We start from the raw sequence: 25,699 nt of genomic DNA on the forward strand, positions 1-25,699 counted from the left end.
TTGTTAATAGGATATGAAGAGGATGTGGGTACTGCTTCAAAATAATGATAAATACATTCAGTCCTTAAAGTAGTAAGTCACAGTGCACCACAGTCCAAAATTTATTTCTGGAATGGCTAATTTTTATTTAATTCTATAAGCCTAAGGTAAAAAGGATAGGCAGTAACTTTTACTAGTCAATAAAAAGCAATTCTACCAATCCACTGGTAATTAATATACTAAACAGAGTTGGAAAGCATTTTACTGAAAGCAAAATATTTAGAGAAAATAGACATTTATACAAAATTATAAAAATGCTTGTAATAAGAATAAGTGCATTTCAAGGAAAGCACAAACTTATCTTAATTTATAGAGCCAGTTAAAGCTTTAAAAAATTTAAGTGGAAATTGAAATATGCAAAAATGTATAAACATTCTACAAAAGATGGTCATTCTTTTCCTGAGTATACTAAAGCTATGAAACGTAAGGTGATAAAGGAAGGTAGAAGCTTGGGAACTCTTTCTCAAGGGCATTTTCTTTCTACACACTGCTTCCCTCCTTCTTCATATTCTTGCTTGGAAATCCACATCTGTTGAAAGGTACCCTGTAAAATGGAAAGAAATTTATATAATTATGCCTTACTTTTTACTAGAAATGGCTTTTCTTAATTTATTTTTTTGAGAGAGGGTCTTGCTCTGTCAGCCAGGCTGGAGTGCAATGGCGTGATCATAGCTCATAACAACCTCGAACTTCTTGGTTCAAGGGATCCTCCCACATCAGCCTGGGACTCCAGGGGCATGCCACCTTGCCTAATTTGTAATTGTTGTAGAGATGGGGCCTCACACTATGTTGCTCAGGCTGGTCTTGTACTACTGGGCACATGTGATCCTCCTGCCTCAGCCTCCTAAAGTGCTGGAATTATAGGTGTGAACCACTGCACCAGCCTTTTTTTCTTTTAATATCTTATTTTCATAACTCCTAAACTTTGAATAATTCATTTAAGAGTCCCACCTCCCAAAATAGTACTCGATTATTTCTGTCCTCCTCCAGAACCATACTCCAGAACAGTATATATGGTGTGTATATATACAGTATATAAAGGGGGAGGATGCTGTAAGTCCAGGATGCAGAAAAGTATAAGGATTTTTTTCTCCTTATTCAAGGCAGATGGTAGTCCAAGAAACATCTTACACACAGCACCATGACTTCACCATTTGCTCCAAGAACCAATTCCTGACTTCCTAGACCTCACTGTAAACTGGGGAATGACCAGAACTTGAGAAGGAATGTTTCGATTTTAAATACATTCCAGACAAGCCCTGACCAGTGCCAATGGGGGTATAATTAGAAGAGGCATGCATATGTTAACATATTTCCACCTCTGTTTGAGAGAGGACATTGAAATTAGGCTGACAGATGTCCACTAATTAGGCAAAGAGGCATTTTATTATATCAGAACACATAAAACTGGTTATTCTATTAGGTCCTCCGCTCATTTGACAGTTATAAAATGCAAAGACAAATGAAGCACTGGAATTGTTTTTTGTATTTTTACTAAATTTAGTATAATTCAGTAAGAACATTTTTGCAAAGTAGCTCATCTACTAACCAAAGAGGCTAGAATGGAGCCGCCAATCCATGAGCTAAACCTCCGTTCCACTGTTGTATTATTTGCAATCAATTTCAGCCGCATACTCTGAAATAGAAGAATATGCATTAGTTCAATCAAATCTTGTGACTCGACTTAGGAAATTTTTTTTTCTTTTTTTTTTTTTTTTTAAATAGAGACAGGGTCTTGCTCTCCATATTGTCCAGGCTGGTCTCCAACTTTTGCATTCAAGCAATCGGTCCATCTCAGCCTCCCAAAGTGCTGGGATTACATGCATGAGCCACTGCACCCAGCCAGGAAATTCAATTTTGACAGACTTCTGAATGGCTCCCTGTGGTTCAAACACTGATTAAAATACGGTAATTTTGAAATAGGATAACGAATCTCAAATCAATCAATAAATCAATCTAATGATTAGTATTATAATTCACGTATGCTCTAGATCTCCAAGAATTTAGAAAATACAAGGCAGATGTCAACTGTGTGCCTATATATTTAGATATCACTTGTAATAATAGAAATGTGGCATATGTAAAACATTCTTTTATATGGGAAGCTAAAAGACTATTAAATATACAGATTTATAGACATTGTTAAGGCATATGTAACCACTAATAAGGGTTTTAAAATTTAATATTTAGTGCAGAACACCTTACAAAAAAACCACTTGAAGTTTTGTTTGTTTTTTTTTTCCTGAGCCAGAGTCTTGCTTTGTCACCCAGACTGGAGTACAGTGGCATGATCTTGGCTCACTGCAACCTCAGCCTCCTGGGTTCAAGCAGTTCTCCTGCCTCAGCCTCCCAAGTAGCTGGGATTACAAGCACGTGCCACCATGTCCGGCTAATTTTTGTTTTTGTTTTTTTTTTTTGAGATGGAGTCTTTCGCGCTGTCACCCAGGCTGGAGTATAGTGGCGCAATCTCAGCTCACTGCAACCTCTGACTCCCGGGTTCAAGCAATTCTCCTGCCTCAGCCTCCCGAGTAGCTGGAATTAGAGATGCCCGCCACCAGGCCCAGCTAATTTTTGTATTTTTAGTAGAGATGGGGTTTCACCATGTTGGCCAGGCTGGTCTGACCTCGTAATCCATCTGCCTCGGCCTCCCAAAGTGCTGGGATTATAGGCATGAGCCACCGCATCCAGCCAATAAAAATTTTAAATTTAAAGTTAAAAGATTATAACTGCCATTCTGTTATTGAAGTACTATATAAATTACCTTCTCAAACCGAGTTTTTCTATTCTCTTAAAAGTTATTACAATATACCCACTGATCTTTCTAAAACAAACATATGAGCTCATCAGTCCACTGCTAGATTTTATCCTGTGAAGAAGGAAGTATTTTCCCCTAGAGATTCAACACAGCCCCACTGACACCTTGAGGCTTCTAGCCTCAAGAACTATAAGACAATAAATTTCTGTTTTAAGCCACCAACATGTACTTTGTTATGGCAGCTCTAGGAAACTAATCCATCTTTCTAGCCACATTGCTTTCCCCACTTATGTAAAGACTAGAAGCCAACTACTTTGAATTACTGGAACATACCCATCTTCTCTTAATATTTTTGTAAATGGTTTTATTCCCTCCATCTAGATATCCTTTCATAAATTAGTAATGAGTTGAACTATTCATTCAAACTATAGCTTCTTCATGAGGCTATTCTCTGATACTCCTAGCGAGTTAAGTAGTGGCTTCTTGGTGTTCCCGACAGCACCTGGTCCATGACATACTGAATTGTTTAGCACGCTACAGTCATCATTTTCTGCATGTCTAACCATCCTAGTAGACTGAGCCCTTGGTGTGCAGGGACTAGTGCCTAGCAAACTATCCATATTTAAATATTAAGTTAATAAATGAGATTCAAATAATTTAAGAGAAACTAATAGATGTTAACTAGGAAAACTTGGTTAAAGGATATTAACTTTAGTGATACTATACCAGGCACATACAAAATATCATGTATCTATTGAAAAATGAATGCTTATCTACAAAATGACACCATCAGTGAGGAAATATATGACTGAAGAATACCATTAAAGAACAAACAGAACTTACTGGAGGAGTTTTCTGAGACAGCTCTCTATTCAACCTGTCAGTAAAACTCTGTATTAGTGTGTTTCCTCCTGCCACTATTACACTGCCATAGAGACCCTAGGATAAAAATACAAGAAAAATCAGTTCCACATGTTTCCAAAAGTTTTAAATACAACAAAAATGTGCGCTACTACAATCTTCCCTTTCATTTTTTGGAAATGTTTTACTATTATATAGACCTAATAGCTTAATCCATTGATTCTCCATCCTAGCTGTACATTCAACTCATCTAAGGAGCTTTTAAAACACAAATTCCTAGGGGCAATTACATAAAAATGTCTGGGGATGGGATCCAGGCAAGATTACTTTTAGAGACAGGGTCTCGTTATATTGCCTACATTGGAATGCAGTGGCTATTCACAGGCACAGTCATAGTGTACCACAGCCTCAAACTCCTGGGTTCAAACATTCCTCCTGCCTCAGGCTCCCAAGTAGCTGGGACTACATGCCACTGTGCCTGGCAGGCATGGTTTTTAACTCCCAAGATTATTTTAATGTGCATGAAGTTTTAAGAACCACTAACTTAAAGGAATCATTCTAAAAATCATAATTTTTTTGGCAGATAGCTGCCAATATTTAATTAGAAGTACATTCTATAATGACTTTATCTTAGAATGGTCATCTGGAAATATTAATAGCAACCACCAGCCAAAAATTAAAATTACAAATATTTTGAAAAAGAATGCTCATCTGGAAGTTAGGATATTCAAAATTAGACAGATTATTTTATGATTGTGACAGACAATGATAAACTGAACATATTCCTGGCCAAAATGATTGCTACCTTTCTCTTTTGCAGAGGTATATATACATCAGAAGCACATGGGAGCTTTTCCAAAACACACATGCTAAGGCCTCCCCAAATAAAAATAAATTACTACTTATATTTACTTTGAATTTGCATGTATGCATCAGAAAGTTAAATGTCAACCTGTTTTAGTGGATAAGTTCCTATTTTTAAAACGTATTTCAAATGTCTAAATCATCTAAGTTTTGAAGTAGAAAATAGAATGCAAAAGTATCTCATTAGTTAAAGGGAGAAATTTCACTAAAAACAAAGTTATCACTGTTGCAATAAATATACTTCAATTCAATTACCTTCCCCCAAAGGTGGAATTGTATTTGCACTAAAAAACATCCCAAACTTATATTACTATTGTCCTAGAAACATCACATGCCTACCAGGTTACCAGGTGAAATAAAGGTAAAATAAAGTATGATTTTCATAGCCACTCAAAGCCTTTTTTGAACAACATAGTAGCTATTAGCACTATGCTTTAAGCAAATTAATTTATTCAAAATCTAGGCAGTGTGTGGGTGAGAAGCTGAATTAGGTTTAAATAAGATAAAGTCAGTCCTCAATGTTATCAATATGACCTTGGAAACTGACTTTCAACAAAATGACATGTAACAAAACCAATTTTTTTCCTGAAACAATGTCCTTCAAGGACTTACTGTACATTGTTTCACTTAAAGTTCAGTCTCCAAGAACCTATCACTGATAATGAGTGAAGTATATAATATGGAGTTAGTATTTAAAACCTGACAAAGCACAAAAAATATGAAGATCATTTAAAATAAACTTCATGTAAAAGTTACTCATACCATTTAAACCACACCTTCCTGAAAAATAAAAGTAGAAGTTGTACTATCTGTAAGAAAATCACCAACAATACATATTTTGGTTTGCCACATTTCAGGAAATCTCTAGTGCAGCATTGTCTACAGAACTTTCTGTGATGGTGCAAATGTTCTATATCTACACTGTCTGACGCAGCAGCCACTAGCCACATTTATAATGAGGCTATTACAACTGAAGAATTGAGTTTTATGTTTTTACTTATTTTAATTTAAATTGCCACATGTGGAGGGTAGCTACAAAACTGGACACCATAGCTCTAGAGTTGCACATTTTTCTTTTTCTAGTACTTCATCTTTTTATAGATACTGTTATAAAATGAACTTTAAAGTCAATGACATTGACAACCATTAGGTCACTGTCAACCTAACAATGATTTGGGGGCATTTCAATCCCCTAAAAGGTACCTTTAAACCATAACAGGAGACTGGCACTTACTGGTCTGATATCAATATCACACATCCCAACACTTGTGGTGACAACATGACTGACTCCTAACATTGTGTTTCCTGATAACCCCTACAACAAAAGAAAACAAGTAGTCACATGGAGGCTCTTCATACAGTAAAGCATATCCAAAACATTTTAGCCACAAAAGCTCTTTACCTATATAGGAAAAGCCAGGCTAATTATGAAAAGCTTTTATACCTTTACATTGGAAGGGTCAAATAATCCTTCTGGAATTTTTAGCCGCTCTGCACCAAAATCACAATTGTAGCCATTGGGGAACTCATAATGAACAGTTGGCATCTGTGCAGCCACTCTGAAAACATGATAAACAGTATTACACAAAAGACAAAAATAATTCTCTTCAAAATTATAAACTACTAGGGAATTATCAACTTGTAAAAAAATGGGAATGAGAATATTTTAAACATTATTCAATTAAGTACTTTCTATGTTTTCTAAACAAATCCTTTCCTCATTTATAAAGTATACAATTTAAATAAAAAAACATACTGTTCATCATAAGTTGAATCCGACACTTGAAGTACCGAAGCTTGAAAATCCTGGATAACACACTATGAGTAAAAGAAAAAAGTTTAACAAACAAGGTTGAGATTTATCTTTGTAATCTATACTTTTATAATATATTTTAAATACTTTTCAGAATGAAATTGGACCATGTTTCTAGATGTGTAAATCATTTCAACAGTATTAATCTACCTAACAAGAATTCTGAGTATCAAGAAACCTAATTCTAAATATTTGCATTAGAAGCTAAATTACACACATTTAAGTTACAACAGTTATGAAACGATGAGAGATAAACAACTGCAGGTGCAGGAACCCCTGCACCACAGTCCTGCATAACAAAACCAATTTCAGAACACCACTTTCTTCTTAAAAATAAGCTAGATTAGAAGCAAGATTTCATTACCTACATATACACATGTGCATATACATCACATTTTACGCAACTTTTAATGACTGTACATAGTATAAAACAGTTTAATAAAATGCTATGAACTAACATGACCTCTAGAAAAATCTTGTCTAATATCTAGGAAAAATGAGTAATCCTAATTTTTCCTCATATATTACATGTACACACACACAAAATCTTTATCTTTAGGTGCAAAAACTGTCAGAGCCGGGTGCAGTGGCTCATGCCTGTAATCTCAGCACTTTGAGAGGCCAAGACAGGAGGATCGCTTGAGGCCAGGAGTTCAAGACCAGCCTGGACAACATAGTGAGACCCTGTCTCTATAAAAATAAAAAATAAAAAATTAGCCGGGCATGGTGGTGTGCACCTGTAGTCCTCCCTACTTAGGAGGCTGAGGCAGGGGGAGCCCAGGTGTTTGAGGCTGCAGTGAATTACAATTGCACCACTGCACTCCAGCCTGGGTGAGAGAGAGAGAGAGAGACCCTGTATTTATTTATTTATTTATTTTATTTTTATTTATTTAGACAGAGTCTTGCTCTATTTATTTAGACAGAGTCTTGCTCTGTTGTCCAGGCTGGAATGCAGTGGCACAATCTCAGCTCAACGCAACCTCCATCTCCCATGTTCAAGCAATTCTCCTGCCTCAGCCTCCCAAGTAGCTGGGATTACAGGCACTCAGCACCACACCCAGCTAATTTTTGTATTTTTACTAAAGACGGGGTTTCACCATGTTGGCCAGGATAGTCTTGAACATCTTGCCTCAAGTGATCCACCACCTCGGCCTCCCAAAGTGCTGGGATTACAGGTGTGAGCCACCGTGCCCGGCCAACCCTGTCTTTAAAAAAAAAAAAAAAAATATATATATATATATATGTATATGTGTGTGTGCGTATATATACATATGTGTGTATATATATAATATGTATATATATACACACGATATATACATTATATAAATATATATGATATAATTTTTAAAAAACCTATTAGACGTGATCCTTCTCATAGTAATTATGACTTATATAATTTTACTCTTAGTTTCTTTTGCTGGATACACATTAATTTCTATCAACAGAGTAAGCAAACAACCTACAGAATGAGAAAATATTTGCGAACCATGTATCTAACAAAGGTCTAATATCCAGCTTCTATAAAAAACTTAAACAAAAAAACCCACCTCATTAAAAAGTGGGCAAAGGACATTAACAGACACTTCAAAAGAAAACATATATGCGGTCAACAGCATATGAAAAAAAGATCACTATCACTGACCATCAGATAAATGAAAATCAAAACCACAATGATACACCATCTCACACCAGTCAGAATGGCTATTATTTATTATAAAAAAAGTAAAAAAATAGGGCTGGGCACGGTGGCTTACACCTGTAATCCTAGCACTTTGGGAGGCTGGGGCAGGTAGATCATGAGGTCAAGGGTTCGAGACCACCTTGGCCAACTAAGAATACAAAAATTAGCCGGGCATGGTGGCACGCGCCTGTAGTTGCAGCTACTCGGGAGGCTGAGGTAGGAGAATCACTTGAACCCGGGAGACGGAGGTTGCAGTGAGCCGAGATTGCACCACTGCGCACCAGCCTGGGCAACAAAGCAAGACTCTGTCTTGAAAAAAATAAATAAATAACAGATGCTGCTGACAAGGCTGCAGAGAAAAATGAAAGTTTATTCACTTTTGGTGAGAATGTAAATTAGTTCAACTATTGTTGAAAGCCGTGTGGCAATTCCTCAAAGAGCTAAAAACAGAACTACCATTTGTTTTTTTTTTTCTTTTTTGAGGTGGGTTCTCACTCTGTTACCCAGGCTAGAGGGCACTGGTACACTCACGGGTCACTGCAGACTCGACCTCCCAGGGCTCAGGTGATTTTCCCACCTCAGTCTCCCACGTAGCTGGGACTAAAGGTGCACACCCCTACACTTAGCTAATTTTTCTTTTTCTTTTTTTTGAGATGGAGTCTCACTCTGTCACCCAGGCAGGAGTGCAGTGGCACCATGTTAGCTCACTGCAACATCCATCTCCTGGGTTTAAGCAATTCTCCTGCCTCAGCCTCCCAAGTAGCTGGGATTACAGGTGCCCATCTCCACACTCAGCTAATTTTTTAATATTTTTAGAGACAGGATTTCACCATGTTGGCCAGACTGGTCTTGAACTCCTGACCTCAGGTGATCCACCCGCCTCGGACTCCCAAAGTGCTGGAATTACAGGAGTGCGCCATCGCACCTGGCCCCACTTAGCTAATTTTTCTGTTTTTGTAGAGACAGGGTTTTGCCATGATTCCCAGGCTGGTCTCTAACTCCTGAGCTCAAGGGATCCACCCACCTCAGCCTCTCAAATTACAAGCGTGAGCCACCATGCCTGGCCCAGTACTACCATTTGACCCGGCAATTTCATTACTGGGTATATACCCAAAAGAATATAAAGCACTGTATCATAAAGACACATGTATGCGTATGTTCACTGCACCACTATTCACAATAGCAGAGACATGGAATCAACTTAAATGCCCATCAGTGGAAGACTGGATTAAGAAAATGTGGTATATACAGACCACAGTGAAAAAAAAAAAAAAACAAAGAATGAGATCATGTCTGAACAGGGATGGAGCTAGAGGCCATTATCCTTAGCAAACTAATGCAGGAGCAGAAAACCAAACACAGCACGGTCTCACAAGTGGGAGCTAGATGATGAGAACACATGGACACAAAGAAGGGAACAACAGACAGTGGGGCCTCCCTGAGGGACGAGGGAATGGAGCAGAAAAAATAACTATTGGGTACTAGGCTTAGTACCTGGGGGACAATAATCTGTACAACAAACTTCCGTGATACGAGTTTACCTATATCACAAACCTGCACATGTACCCCTGAACCTAAAATAACAGTTTTTTTAAACAAAACAAAAAGAAATTAAGGTGTATCTGTGGTGTCAGGTTGTTTTACTAACCTCTTCCGCATCAGTAAGCCATATGTTCAGAGATGGGTTTTTAGTAGAGAATCTCTCATGGGTTCCTTGTTCTGAACAAAAACACATTTTTGATATGGCTGACTGATGCTGGGAAACAGAACATAACTGAGACATACTAGTAGGCCTCTCCAAAACCTAAAACCATTTTCTCAGTCAAAAATGTTCAGAATAGCATAAAACCAAAATTCCTTCCAGGTCTCACCATAGTAATCCAAGTGAATATGTAGTGATTTGCAAAGACATTTGTTTGGCAAATATGAAAAGCATGCCTCTCACAGCAAAGCTCTTTTGTTAGTAAAGTATCATTAAAAATATAGAGTGTAATCCTGAGATCATGCTCTATTTAATCTTCAAAATATATTTAGTAATTTAAAAAAAGAGCTTGAAAATATAAAGTGCTCATATTTTACTCAAGGATTTACAGCCTATATATAACTTTTTTTTTAACACTCACGCAAAAAGCCTATAACATTTTTGTAAAGAGAATGAGGGTTACTTACATTACACATATAATTGTGCCAAGACCTTGTAACCTGAGGCAACTTCTCTTTTCTTTTCCAGTTTGCTGGAGATCCTTCACGAACAGCTTCCTGAGAGTACCAAGAGATGCTAGGTTAATGGAGTTCATTTCATAGGGGTGGGGGAGCTAGAGGTAAGTTCTAGAAAGAAAATTCAATACTTACTTTTGATGCAATCATATATGGAGGAACCAATTCAATATTCATTTCTTGGAAGAGTTCTCTGCATTGCATAGTAATAAAGTCTCCAGCAAGAGGGGATTTCACAATGCCTATGAAACAGATGAGACAAGGCTAAGAGAGCAGTTAAGTCCAAACTTCCTAGAACGAATTTCCCCTACGGGTGTATTTATATGAGTAACTTTTTCAGGTAAATGAACTATCCTTCAACACATAAATAAAGCAATGCATCAGTTTTAAATACACATTATATACTAAAGATTTTTAACATACTTAAAAATGATCTTATTCAGAAACTGATATGCTTTAAAAGTGCTACTCATCATTTTATTTCATTATGTGCGTCCTCATAACACCTAAAATCATCTCAGTGTATCCTGGTTAAATACATTTACCTTGTTGAAGGACATAGCCATCGTGGACTGGAATTGCAGTGGTATGAGTGGCTCCACTGTCCAAAATCAGCCCAGTAGAACGACCATTAGCAAATCTAGTTTAAAACATTAAGGAAAAGAAAGTATCAAGGCCGCTAAAATAATGTTTATTGTAAAGGGCAGGCTCTTGTATTTCAGAAACTATTTCTTAAACATCTATCTCATAGTTAAAAATGTATTACAGTGAATCCAGGGATAAAAATTGGTATAAAATAATATTTATGGCTTAAGAACAAATAGCAAGAGGCAGGAATTCTAGAATGGAGGTATCAGGAACTCAGGGAAACTTTTATCCTAGAAACAGCTACTATTAAGCTGGTCAAAATTAACATAATCATTGAAAGTCTCTGGAGACTGATCAAAGCGCTTACAACAAACTGAGATGCATTTATTTAACAAAATGTACAGAAACTTGGTAAGAACAGTCGGAGGTTGTGACAACTGAGCTAGGGACTATAACCATTCTCACATAGCATTGAAGAGGAGCTGTTTCAGCAGTTTGGCAAAGCCATATGGCAGTTCCTATCTCCTCTAACTCAATGGGCGGGAAAACTATGCCAGGTGAATTCCACAGTTGGTGAATATTGGCAGATCCCATTTTCCACATTCTGTGCTGCAGAAGGCCTATACTACCTGAATATACTAAACTGAAGTTTAGGAGTAGGGGCATTCACTCATTCATCAAATATTTACTGAGCGTCTATTAGGTGTCTACTAAGTCTGGTGCTTAATAAGGAGGGAGGGAGGAAAGAGGGAGGCTGCTCACCTGGCACTAAAATTCCTTTAACACAGTAGACACACAATGGTGCACCAAAACTGCCTTTTCCCTGAAGGTTATCCTGTTTAGTGAAGTAGATGATCAATAAAGCTGTAAAAAGAAAAGCTCACGATGTCCCAGGGAAGGTGGTGGTGTAAAAGAGAAACCTATTCCTGGGATATCCAATTGTTAATTATGGGGAAGGGAATATGGGCAAGAGTAGGAGCATGTGGGAAGACCAGGAGGCAAGAGAACACAGCGAGGTCAGAGAACTGCAAGCACCTCAGTACGGTCTGAAAGTAAAAGGAAGAAATGTAGAAGATGATTCTAGCTTAAAGCAGACTAGCACTTTAGAAAGATTATGAGAGGCTGGGCATGGTGGCTCATGCCTGTAATCCCAGCACTTTGGGAGACTGAGGCAAGCAGATCGCTTGAGTCCAGGAGTTAGAGAGCAGCCTGGGCAACATGGTGAAACTCCATCTCTACCAAATAAATAAATAAATAAAAATAGAAAGATTATTAGATCAACAGTGTAAAGAATGGGCAGACAAGAGGATGTGCTTCAGTAATCCTGGAAATAGCTTCCACCTAATGCTGTGGCAGTGGGAAAGAGAGAAACAAATAGCAGGAAAGAATAGGTGGGACTTGATGACTGACTAAATTTGAAGGGGAATGAATTTACAGCCAATTTCCAGTTTTCTGTGATATTGGAAGGGAGGGAGAAAATGGCAATCTTTCATTTCATCTAAGCCAACTGGTTAAAATATTGCCTTCTATCCACATGCACCTTCTTAAAAACAAAAACGTCTTAACACTCAGAATTTGAGTGTTACTTTATTTCCCTCATACTTTCTAGTGTATCATCAGTTCTAATGAGAAACACCAAAAGATGAATAGCTAAAAAGCAAGAGAAAAGAGAAAAAAAAAACTTCTGAACAAGCAATAATTGGCTTATGTCTTCTGCCAGAGTTATCACATTCAGTAGTATGGTATACACTTCAAGAGGAAAGGTATTACTCTTTCAAGGATACGCCGTCAAAACTGCAGTTTTGCAAAGGAAGAATGCAGGGATGTTGTAGTGTTCAAACATTAACTCTGTCAGTTTCTCTCTCTTTGCTCTAGTATTCCACTTGAGAAGAGGGGAAAAAGAAATGCAAGTTATTAAGAATTAAAAAGTTGATTTATCTCCAGATAAAATCTAGCACTATATTAACAAAGAAATAAAACAGTAAGAACAGCAAAAAATACCATGGGAAATAATCTTTCATAATAATATCTCACAAAAATAAAAACAAAACCTCTATATTTCTTTAGATGTAGATTAAATTTAACAAATCAATCAGATAAGAATTAAAATTCTTTAATAATAAAATTGCTTCTATAAATTCTAGAATTACAGACTTTTCCACATATGAGGAAATCAGTATTCTTATAAACATATTATTAAATCTAAAGAGTAAATATGGTCAATCCAAATCCTAAGTATGAATTTTAGACCACCAAATTCTCCCACTTATCGATGGTATTCATAAAAGAAACTATAAGTTAGCAACAATAAGATACTGATAATTTATGACCATTATGCTTGCTTTCTGGGTCGTTTCTGTCTATGTACCAAATGTATTTCACAAGAGACTTTGGTCCAGAAATTTCCAGCCCTTGTTCAACATCTCAATTCTCTCTTGGAAACTTGAATAAAGTAGATATATGCTGCCCTTGGGGCACAAGAAATGATTCGTAATTCAAAATGGGAAGCAGTCCTAGGAAATAAAATGTTAAATCCCTAGAAATACATAAATAACCACAAGAATTCATTAGTGTGTTTTGTCGTTCTCTGCATATTTTATCAGAATAGTAAAATGAAAGTTACAATAGTATTAAAAAATTAATCTTTTTCCCTAATTTTCAAATTCAAAATATGAATTTCTATGCCTCTTTATAGAAAAATAGTCATCAAATGAGTAGAAAACTAAAGGAAAAAAGAAAAAAAAAAAAACAACTACAGAAACATGAAAAAGAAAATGTTTATCTCACCGGTGCCTCTGACATGAGAACAGGATGGAGGCTGGCTTCTGATTTGACATGCATTTTGTAGGTATGATCCAAAATAGCCTGGAAACTATCCCAGTCTTCAACTAGAATATAAGATTAGTAACTTGGAAACAATGCATAGTTGAAGATGAATACAACATATTTTGAGAAATTGTTTCTGTGACTTAACAATTAATACCGTATTATACAGAACCTACTAATTTTACAGATCAACTTCATACCACAGTACTTTATATAAAGATTACCTTTGTCTTCTAGATATATAGAACTTCTTTTTGGTCCCTCCAGCCCCCAGACCTATCCCAAATGTAATTAATCTAACAGACCTAAAATACCAAGTAAATGTTATTCAATTCAATAAATACTTATTAGAGGCCCAGAATGTGATCAGAATAACAGGAAGTACAGAAGAATTATATGGCCTTCTAAATGATACTACTGCTGGGTTTAAAAAAAAAAAAAACAACAAAGATTTGTATGGTCTAGACCCAACACTCAAAAAAGCTTACAATCTATTTGGAAAAAGACTAAAAGACATGTTAAAAATTCAAAGAAGAACGTCTGTCTTCAATTTGGCTTCCACCTAAACATTCCATTAAAACTACTGACATAAGTCATTAATGACCTTCTTTTTTTTGAGATGGAGTCTCACTCTGTCGCCCAGACTGGAGTACAATGGCGCAATCTCGGTTCACTGCAACCTCTGCTTTCTGGGGTCAAGCAATTCTCCTGCCTCAGGCTCCCAAGTAGCTGGGATTACAGGTGCCCGCCACCATGCCCAACTAATTTTTGCATTTTTAGTAGAGACAGGGTTTCACCATGTTGACTAGGCTGGTCTCTATCTCCTGACCTCAGGTGATCCACCCACCTCGGCCTCCAAAGTGCTGGGATTACAGGTGTGAGCCACCGCCCCCAGTCACGAATGACCTTCTACTAGGCAAATTCATGGACACTTAACATTTTTAATCTCATCTGACTTCTCTAAATTATAACAGTATTGCCTTCACAAGAGTTTACAAACTTTTCTACTGCAGCCCAAAGAAAAAATGTCATTAATTATATATTTCCACAGGCCCACCTGGATTTTTTTAACTTCTTTCTTAGTGTAAAGCTTTCAATGTCACAGCGGAAAACACTGAGAATAAATGGAATTTTATGTTCCAGAAACTTTTTCTTTTCTTATTCTTCCCTTGAATTTTTTCCTACATCCCTAATTGTTCCCTTTCATTCTCCTTCAAGGGTACCTTTTATTCTCTATTGGTTAAAATATACACGTTTTTTACTAAGAACTCCATCTTCAATCCTCTTCCCATATTCCAAATTTTTTCAGAGTAATAAAACGCAACTCCATGTCTTAAAATCTTTCTTATAATCTTTTATTCCCCTGTTTACAGAATTGTCACCTGGATGTTCTAAGCACTTTTAACTTAGTGAACCCATTTACTTACTCTACATGAAAGAGTTAACACCGCAAGCCTGAGAAAGGCCTGCTTGTAAGGCTCACTCTTAGCTGGTGTCTGGAAACACGATTGGCAAACAGTTCCCTATGTTCATATAAAACTTGTCCCTAAATGGCAAAAGTAGCTCGCTATACCTACACTGTTTGTACAATGTGGTTGGTTCTGAACACTTGCTTTCCTTCTGAGAATCTAAAATTTTGTTACATGCCAGGTAGATGGTACCTACATAACCAGCCCTCTGTAAAATCCTTGGGTACTGAGTTTCAGAGTTCTCCTGGAAGATAACACAGGTTGTAACTTGTTGATGGAGGGATTAAGCACATCCTGTGTGACTCCACTGTGAGAAAACTCTCCGAAGCTTGCATCTGGACTTCATCATCCCCTGTCCCTTTTCCCTTTGTCGATTTTGTTTTGAATCTGAATCTTCAGTACAATAAATCTTAGCTGTGAATACAACCATATGCTGAGTCCTGTGAGGGAGTCTTGCTGGTGAGTAACTGAACCTGAGAGTGATTTGGAGTATCCCTGATAACCTCGCTTTTTTCTTTTTCTTTCTTTTTTTTGAGACAGAATTTCGGTCTGTTACCCAGGTTGAAGTGCAGTCATGGGATCTCAGTTGCAACCTCTGCATCCTGGGTTCAAGTGATTCTCATGCCTTAGCCTCCTGAGTAGCTGGGATTACAGGTGGTATGTATCACCACACCTGGCAAATTTTTGTATTTTTAGTAGAGATGGGGTTTCACCATGTTGCCCAGGCTGGTCTCGAACTCCTAGACTCAAGCAATCCACCCGCAGTCTCAGCCTCCCAAAGTGCTGGGATTATACAGACGCAAGCCACCGCGCATGGCCAACCATGCCTTTTAAAACCATAAAACTTGCTTCTTCCCTTTCTATTCCTATCTCAATGCATGGTACTCTCTGTTCAGAGTTACTCCAACCAAAAATCTAGGAAACTTTCTCAACTTCTCTCTTGCTTTCACTCCCTCGATCGTTTAGTACCATTTGTTTCCTGGTTACCCTGAAAGTCCCTTCAGAATCTCTACCAGCGTTATATAAGAGTTTAAACCTTTTTCATTTCTCATCTGGACTCTTACCTCCCTTATTGAGCTCCGTCTCTAGTGTCTCCTTCCAATCTAGACTACATATTACTATTAATCTTTCCAGCTGGCAAATACGAGCATATCACATCTGTTTAAATTCCTTTGGGGTTATCCTTCAGTAACTAGCTTAATACAACCCTGGGATGGTTTACAAGCCCTTTTATGACTGCTCCCTGCCTACCTTTCCTGCTACTGACCCTAATGAGCCCAATGCTGCAAGCATACTTAATTGTATTACATTTTTAAGCACATAAGCTTCTTTCACAATTCCATCCCTTCACACATGCTGGTCCCTCTGCTTTACCCAGCTTTGTCAGCCAGACTCTTTTTTTTTTTTTTTAATTATACCTTAAGTTCTAGGGTACATGTGGATAACGTGCACGTTTGTTACATATGTATACTTGTGCCATGTTGGCGTGCTGCACCCATCAACTCGTCAGCACCCATCAACTCATCATTTACATCAGGTATAACTCCCAATGCAATCCCTCCTCCCTCCCCTCTCCCCGTGATAGGCCCCGGTATGTGATGTTCCCCTTCCCGAGTCCAGGTGTTCTCATTTTTCAGTTCCCACCTATGAGTGAGAACATGCAGTGTTTGGTTTTCTGTTCTTGTGATAGTTTGCTGAGAATGATGGTTTCCAGCTGCATCCATGTCTCTACAAAGGACACAAACTCATCCTTTTTTATGGCTGCATAGTATTCCATGGTGTATATGTGCCACATTTTCTTAATCCAGTCTGTCACTGATGGACATTTGGGTTGATTCCAAGTCTTTGCTATTGTGAATAATGCTGCAATAAACATACATGTGCATGTGTCTTTATAGCAGCATGACTTATAATTCTTTGGGTATATACCCAGTAATGGGATGGCTGGGTCATATGGTACTTCTAGTTCTAGATCCTTGAGGAATTGCCATACTGTTTTCCATAATGGTTGAACTAGTTTACAATCCCACCAACAGTGTAAAAGTGTTCCTATTTCTCCACATCCTCTCCAGCACCTGTTGTTTCCTGACTTTTTAATGATTGCCATTCTAACTGGTGTGAGATGGTATCTCATTGTGGTTTTGATTTGCATTTCTCTGATGGCCAGTGATGATGAGCATTTTTTCATGTGTCTGTTGGCTGTATGAATGTCTTCTTTTGAGAACTGTCTGTTCATATCCTTTGCCCACTTTTCGATGGGGTTGTTTGTTTTTTTCTTGTAAATTTGAGTTCTTTGTAGGTTCTGGATATTAGCCCTTTGTCAGATGGGTAGATTGCAAAAATTTTCTCCCATTCTGTAGGTTGCCTGTTCACTCTGATGGTAGTTTCTTTTGTTGTGCAGAAGCTCTTTAGTTTAATTAGATCCCATTTGTCAATTTTCAGCCAGACTAATTCTTATTCATTGATCAAGATTCATCACAAGTTACCTCCTTTGTGAAAACCATCACTGACTCCCAACACTAGAGTAAAATACCTCTCCTCTCTAATCCCATTGCTCATTGCATATACCTATATTGTAGCACTTATCACAGTGTACCATTATTTGTATATACACATACATCTATTTCTCCTAACTAAGCTTTTAAGGAAAAGGAACATTTCTTATGTATCTTTATATTCTCAGTGTCTGAAATCAGTTTGTGGAATAAAAACAAAACAAAAAACAAAAAAAAACCATGGCTGATGTTTAACTTATAGGAAGCTACTACTTTATATGTAAACTGTAACATGTATACTCTATAATCAATTCCATGGGGAAAACATCTTACCCATCCCATTTTTTAGAGGTGAAATGGCCTCCATATTCTCCCTTGGAACACGCAGAGCATTAGTATCTATGTAGTAGGTGGGACCGCCTTGTTTGCCTTTATCGCCATCTATTTCCATTAATGTGCTTCCGTCATCTCTTTCTACCACCATACCAATAGCTGTAGGAAAATCCACCTGTAAGAGTCAGAAATATGATACACAAGTTTCACCTTTTATCAAGGAGGCATTTTTCCCCCAACTAATGTATTTTATTATATTTTGTTTTAAATTAGAATTTCTGCATGACTTTAATTTACATGAATAGCTCTACATATCCAATTAACTCTAACTTTACACTTACCTTGGGGCAGTCCTCACCAGCATAACCAGCTCTCACAGTATAGGATCCAATGTCAAAAACAAGGGCTCCAACTTCATCTGAAAAGATTAAAAGATAATTAGCATTAACAGCTTGCAGAAGTATCACATGAAAATCACAGCTCACTGCAGCCTCAATCTCCTAGGCTCAAGCAATCCTCCTGCCTCATCTTCCAAGTAGCTGGGGCTACAAATGCATGCCAGCACGCCCAGCAAATTTTAAAAATTTTTTTGTAGAGATAAGGTCTCACTATGTTGCCCAGGCTGGACTCAAACTCCAGGGCTCAAGCAATTCTCTGCCTCAGCATCCCCAAGTGCTGCAGGCATGAGCCACTGCACTCAACCCAATTATATTCATATTATTATTCACTTGAACCTAGTTTCAAATACACCTTAAAGAATCATTTAATTAAATGATTTTAATTTACACCGTATTTCAGTAGAGGTTCAATCAGTTAAGAAATGGTACACTAAAACTGGGTAATTTGAGTTTACTTATTAAAGGGAATTATTTGCAAAGATATAGGTGAAATACGGACAACCAGAAGGAACAGTACAGTACCCCAGTACTATAATGATAACTAATAATAATGGATCCATTGCCATTCTTCAAACTGAAGAAACAAGAAGAAATTACTGTTATCCGAATCTGGAGAGAAAGTTGTATGAGGAGGGCTACCTGATAGGAGCTGTGACTTTTAGTAGAGGGGATGCAGTTAGCCATAGATTACCCTGAGGTGAATGAATCAGGCTAATAAATATACCAGTAACCTCCCTCCACCATCAACTAGGGTGATTCTATAATTTATTATCCAAAGTGGGACAACCACTATGGGCAATTTAGTTACATCTACTAAAGTTGAAATTGTGCATACATAGAATTACACTTATTTATTCTGGAGACACTCTCTCATACAGGTTGCAAGGAGACATGTACAAGAATGTTCAACAGCTACAAGAACTGAGCAATTTATTAACCTCTCTGCTTCAGTTTCCTAACATGTAAAATATACATAATAGCTCTTACCTCACAGGATGCGCTAATGATTAAACGTATTAAATACTTTCATGTATATGAAGTCTTAGAAAACTCACACACTAAATGTAAGCTGCTATTATAATTGATACACTGCTTGCCATAGGAAAAGGCAGAAATAATCTAACGGTCTCTCAGTAGTGAAATAGATAAGCAATAGTATATTCATACAATGGAATCCTGTACAGCAGTTCAAATGAACACTCTAGATCTACATATGTCAGCATCAATAAATCTAAAAGAACGCTTAGTTTTAAAAGCTAGTTACCAAAAAACTATATATGTATACACACACACACACACCCCTCAAAAAAAAAAAAAAAAAAAGAAAGAAAAGAAAATACGCATGGGGTCTGGGAATGTTACATACCAACTTCAGTTCAGTGGTTACCTGAACTGAAGAAGTGGGAGAGAGGAAATCTGTATCAATTAACATTTTTATTCTTAAAATATCTGAGGTATTAATATGGCAAAATATGACATCTATTTAATCTCACTGGTGAATATAGTATTGTATTACATACAAACTTATAGTAATATTACCGTAATATCACATACAAACATATATTTATATATTTTTTATGTTTATATATTTTTAGTATGCTTAAAATATTTCAAAAACTTCTTAAAAATTTTAAAAGTAAACCCATTACTTTGCAAATATCAGTTAAGAGATAGTATCTTTGCAGAATGATTTTTTTTTTTTTTTTGGACTCGCAGTCTTGATGTGTCACCCAGACTGGAGTGCAGTGGTGTGATCTCGGCTCACTGCAACCCCCACCTCCCGGGTTCAACTGATTCTCCTGCCTCAGCCTCCCGAGCAGCTGGGACTACAGATGTGCACCACCACGCCCAGCTAATCTTTGTATTTTTAGTAGAGATGGGGTTTCATCATATTGGCCAGGCTGGTCTCAAACTCCTGACCTCGTGATCCACCTGCCTTGGCCTCTCAAAGTGCTGGGATTATAGGTGTGAGCCACCGCATCCAGCCTTTCGTTTTTACTCAAATAAAACAAAGACACATTTAAATTTCTAATATAAAAGAAAGTTTATGTATTTGTTACATTTCTCAAGATAATTAACACAACCCTGTAAAATTCTCTGGTCCAAATTATTTTGTCAGAAACTAGGGGATCCTTAAAAGGAGAACACTGTATTTGTTTTCACCACAGCACCTAAACTTGAGTACAAATGGTAAGTATAGCAATGAACAGGAGTTGATAACATTTAATACTTTTATTAACCAGAATGCTGGGTAAAGAGATATCCTAATTAAATGAATTAATTGTATAGTTAACCAAAAATTTCAACTTCTGTTCCTCAAGGATTTATCTTTTGCCCTGCACTAGGAACCCTTAACCTGTTCTGTGTTATGGACCCTTGTGACAGTGTTGTGGACTGAATTGTGTCTCTAAAATTCCTATGTCAAAATCCTAACCCCTAGTACCTCAGAATGTGACTGTACTTGAAACCAGAGTCTTTATTCTGTACTTTTATTTTATTTTATTTTTTTTTATGTTTTGAGAGAGAGTTTCGTTCCTGCCGCCCAGGCTGGAGTGCAATGGCACAATCTCAGCTGACTGCAACCTCCGCCTCCTGGGTTCAAGAGATTCTTCTGCCTCAGCCTCCTGAGTAGCTGGGATTACATCTGCTGGCCACCAAGCCTGGCTAGGTTTTATATTTTTAGTAGACACTGGGTTTCACCATGTTGGCCAGGCTGGCCTCAAACTCCACACCTCAGGTGATCCACTCACCTTGGCCTCCCAAAGTGCTGGGATTATAGATGTCAGCTACCATGCCCAGTGAAACCAGAATCTCTGAAGTAATTAAGTTAAAATGAAATCATTAGATTGGGTCCTAATCCAGTATAACTGATGTTTTTAAGAGAAAATTCGGGCTGGGTATGGTGGCTCACACCTGTAATCCCAGCACTTTGGGAGGCAAGCGGGCGGAACAGGAGATCAAGACCATCCTAGCCAACATGGTGAAACCCCAACTCTACCCAAAATACAAAAAATTAGCTGGGCATGGCGGTGTGCACCTGTAGTCCCAGCTACTCGGGAGGCTGAGGCAGGAGAATTGCCTGAACCCAGGAGGCGGAGGCTGCAATGAGCTGAAATTGTGCCACTGCACTCCAGCCTGGGTGACAGAGCAAGTCTCCATCTCAAAAAACAAACAACAACAACAACAAAAAAACAAAAACACAGAAAATTCAGACTTGGACTTGTACAGAGGGAAGGCCATGTGAAGACAGAGGGAGGAGATAGCCATCTACGCACAGAGAGAGACCTCAGAAGAAACCAACTCTGCTGACACTAAGATCTACCTCTAGCCTCCACAACTGTGAGAAAACTAATTTCTGTTGTTTAAGCCACACAGACTGTGGTACTTTATTATGGCAACCTACAAACTAATACACACAGTTTAGGAAATTATGAATCCCTTCTTAGAATGTTTTTAAATGTTTATAAGAGAAACCAATTATAATAAAATATAGTTCTACCATGAAAACTTTGGGAAGGCCACAAACCCCATGTTAGGAGCCCCTTCCCTAATTTACCCTTTCCTGGATAATATACTGTACTCCTATAGCTTCAACTTCTACCTAAATACTGGTAATTCCAATCTCAAAACTCTCTCTCTCTCTCTCTCTGTCTCAGCTCTAACCAATGTCTAGATCCATATCCTGAACTTTTTACTGTACAACATAATTGTATCTGATGTCTCATGGGTATCTCAAATTCAACACATCTGAAGCACTGCTCATCTCAGCATTGCCTAACACATTGCTGACCACAGTCCACATTGGCAAAAAGCTGAGAGTTGTTGTGAACACCTCCATCTTTCAAGTTCTGCCAAATATTTCTGCTAAGTATTTCTCAAATCCCCTCCTTTTAAATACCATTGCCCCTGCCTTCAATCAAGCTCTTATCTCAACAGGGAAACTACAATTCCCTACAGATACCGTGCCTCCACCTCTTTGCCTCTTAAATCTACCCTTCCAACTGCTGCACTGTGATCTTTCAATATTGTAACTGTCATTATTTTGGTACATAAATCCTTCAACAAAAATAAGGGGGTGAATCATTCCGTGGTTTCTCATCATTGAATTTGATAAAATTTAAATCACTCTAGCCAGTTGAAATTCAAGGCGTAGCAGTATCTGGTAGCAGTCTCATTTCCTGCCTCATACACTGACTTACTGGGTAATATGTCATCTCCTGAACACACCACATACTCTCAGCTAACCTTTGCATATGTTGTCCCTTTCCACTCCTCCTCCATCATCCCCATTACCTCTATTGTAAAGTCCCTTGACTCCACCACATGGAATCAATAACTTTATTCTCTGAACTACCTTTGCACTATATATATATAACATATGTAAATATATATAACATACATAAATATATAACATATAAATATATATAACATAAATATATAACATAAAAATTATATATATAATTATATATATAAATTATATATAACATATATAAATATATATAAATATATATATGTTTGTTTTTGTTTTTTTAGGATACAGTCCTGCTCTGTCACCCAGGCTGGAGTGCAGTTCCGGGTTCAAGTGATTCTTGTGCCTCAGCCTCCCCAGTAGCTGGGACTCCAGGCATGTGCCACCATGCCTGGCTAATTTTTGTATTTTTAGTAGAGACAGGGTTTTGTCATGTTGGCCAGGTTGATCTTGAACTCCTGGCCTCAGGTGATCCGCCCACCTCAGCCTCCCAAGTTGTTGGGATTACAGGTGTGAGCCACCGCACCTGGCCCCTTCTACATATTGTTATCAATGAACAGCTCTCATTGAATTACAGTTACCATTTCTGATCAATATAAGATGCTATCAACCACATGATGCACCACTATTTCCGGCATCACTAAGAAAATAATATGGCAATTAAAACTCTGCCAGGCCAGCACTACTCAGACATATTCTGGCTGGGGGCAGTGGCTCAAACCTGTAATCCTAGCACTTTGGGAGGCTGAGGCAGGAGGACTGCCTGAGCTCAGGAGTTCAAGACCCGTCTCTATTAAAAACAAACAAACAATAAAAAGACATATTCCAGCTTCAGCTGTTTAAATGTGGGAAAAATGTACAATTAAGAATCGGTGAAATATGGTGTCTATTTACCTAACGGATTCATCTACAAGACTGAACTTCTTGATGACAACAGCCTATACCTGCCACATAGTGCTCAAAAAACATTTTTGTGAAATAGAAAAAAATCCAACATATCAGCTCATTTTCCTGCCCTAATTAGTAAACTGGATATGGTGGAAGTTTAATTTAAGACTCTAAATTCTTAGAATTTTACATCTGTTCCTTTTTCAGGATGGGAGATACATCTAATTCCTGTACCCTGCTTCATTAAAAATCAAGCCCCATGAACCCTAAGTAGGAGAGTGGCAATGGGAGGCAGGAGGCTTAGTAGAAAGAACCACAGAGTTCTGGATGTTTAAAACCTAGGATGCAATTTCTAGTGTATAAAAATCCTCAAGAATTGAACCTCGGCCGGGCGCCGGGGCTCAAGCTTGTAATCTCAGCACTTTGGGAGGCCGAGACGGGCGGATCACGAGGTCAGGAGATCGAGGCCATCCTGGCTAACACGGTGAAACCCCGTCTCTACTAAAAAATACAGAAAAACTAGCCGGGCGAGGTGGCGGGCGCCTGTAGTCCCAGCTACTCGGGAGGCTGAGGCAGGAGAATGACGTAAACACTCCAGCCCACTCCAGCCCGGGCGACAGAGCGAGACTCCGTCTCAAAAAAAAAAAAAAAAGAATTGAACCTCTATTCTACTAAAAAGGCTTTTTTTCTTTTTTGAGGATTTAAATGTTTTTCTCCTTCCAAGTTTAGGGGTGATGTGATTTTCTTGGGGAACATGAAGGAAAAATCTTATTTTTGTTGTATCTTACCTGTAAAATGACATCCTTTATAGAAACAGCATCACTACTAGACACAGCAACAATAGCAATAGTCTGGATTTGTTTTCTGGGTCTCTAACTCATCAAACACAACCCAAAACATTAATTATATGTATCAGTGTTTTGATTCACCTGCAGATCTTGCAAAAATGGAGGCTCTAAATCAGTAGATTTTGAATGACGCGTGAGATTCTGCATTTCTAACAGGCTTGCAGGTGATGCTGACACTGCTGGTCCATGGACCAGACTTTAAGTGGCAAATGTAGCATTATTTCATTTAACCTTCACGCCCATCCCCATCGGCTAGGAATTATTCCACAAATGAGGCCTGAAGTTGGAAAGTTATGTAAATTGCCCAAGACCAAAGCGCTCAACAGTGAGGCGGATATTTCAACTCAGGTACGTAACCCCCCGCACCTGGTAATCTTTCTGCCACACCACAGTCTAATCAAGGATAAGTGAAAAAACAAGACGCCTAGGACCCCGGCAAACTTTCTGGGCATCCTTAAACTACACGTGCTCCTGAATTAATCTCAAACAGACCCGCCCACGAGTCACTCTGGAGACTCCGCAGCCAACAAACAGGCAGGAGTTACTGAAAGGTGAGGCAGCTCGCGCATGGGGCACAGACAGGGAGGAGGCAGTACCCTAAGTGGCCGCCGCTTCCCTAGTCAGTTCTACGGCTTGAGGCTCGCTTTGCCACCTATGAGACGCTCTGGGAACCCTCCGTCCACGCTTGCAAACCGCCGGGACCTTCCAAGTTTAGGCGCGAGCACATGCGCCCCGACACAGCCGAGTCCAGGAGGCACTCGTGGAGATGCGACCCTGGGGCGGTAACGCAAGCCGGGGCCCGGCGGCCGGCTGGACTGAGCTTCCCGCCCAGCCCCGAGGCTCTCTAGAGAAACGAGCGTGCATCCCAAAACCCTGCTTCTCCGGGGGCAGAGGCAGGAACCGGCCACAGAGAGCTGCCACTCCAGGGCGCACGAGGCGCTGGCCGAGCCTGGTGGGCTCCGGGGGCGGGCAGAGCGTGGGGCGGGGACGGGGCGGGGAGGCCGGGGTCCCGAGAGGGGGAAACCGGAAGGGAACGCCGAAGAGGGGAGGGCTGGGAGCGGCGGTTACAAACCCCACACGCCGAAAACGCGCGCTCTCTCCTCCGGCCGCACTCACTCACCTCCCCCGTACACGCCGCCGCTCATGGCTGCTGCCGGCGCGACCCCTACCCTAAGGGCTAACTGGAGAAGTGACTGCAGTGGCCGCGACTGCGAGTCCCGAGAAGCGATAGCCCCTGACTCCCTTAACTTCCACCGCCACCCCCCTCAGGCAACAAAGCGGCGTCCACACACCCAGGAGCTCAGCTACACTTGCTGTCTCCTCCTATCAGCCAATCACGAGGGTCCAGGCCTACGTTCAGCCAATCAGAATGCGG

General features: G+C 38.9%; 1 protein-coding gene across 3 annotated transcripts; it reads right to left on the reverse strand.

Annotated features, from left to right (window-relative positions):
- Positions 1-100: 100 nt before the first annotated feature.
- On the reverse strand, positions 101-25,680 carry ACTL6A (actin like 6A). 3 transcript variants are annotated; one of them, XM_025373860.1, is made up of 15 exons: positions 25,397-25,603; positions 23,045-23,046; positions 18,283-18,359; positions 17,942-18,116; positions 13,606-13,706; positions 12,603-12,700; positions 10,776-10,870; positions 10,366-10,472; positions 10,183-10,272; positions 6,276-6,337; positions 5,964-6,078; positions 5,754-5,834; positions 3,638-3,733; positions 1,589-1,675; positions 103-583 (listed from the first exon to the last, which is right to left on the reverse strand). In XM_025373860.1, exons 4-15 carry the CDS (start codon positions 18,090-18,092, stop codon positions 503-505), a joined length of 1,164 nt encoding a protein of 387 aa, XP_025229645.1. In that variant the 5' UTR covers positions 18,093-18,116; positions 18,283-18,359; positions 23,045-23,046; positions 25,397-25,603; the 3' UTR covers positions 103-502. The 3 variants fall into 3 exon arrangements, with proteins under 3 accessions (XP_025229631.1, XP_025229639.1, XP_025229645.1); XM_025373846.1 differs by lacking the exon at positions 23,045-23,046 and having other exon boundaries at positions 101-583; positions 25,445-25,680; XM_025373854.1 differs by lacking the exon at positions 23,045-23,046 and having other exon boundaries at positions 101-583; positions 25,397-25,680.
- Positions 25,681-25,699: the final 19 nt, after the last annotated feature.

The sequence above is a fragment of the Theropithecus gelada genome, chromosome 2 (genome assembly GCF_003255815.1).
Source record: "Theropithecus gelada isolate Dixy chromosome 2, Tgel_1.0, whole genome shotgun sequence".
Taxonomy (NCBI): domain Eukaryota; kingdom Metazoa; phylum Chordata; class Mammalia; order Primates; family Cercopithecidae; genus Theropithecus; species Theropithecus gelada.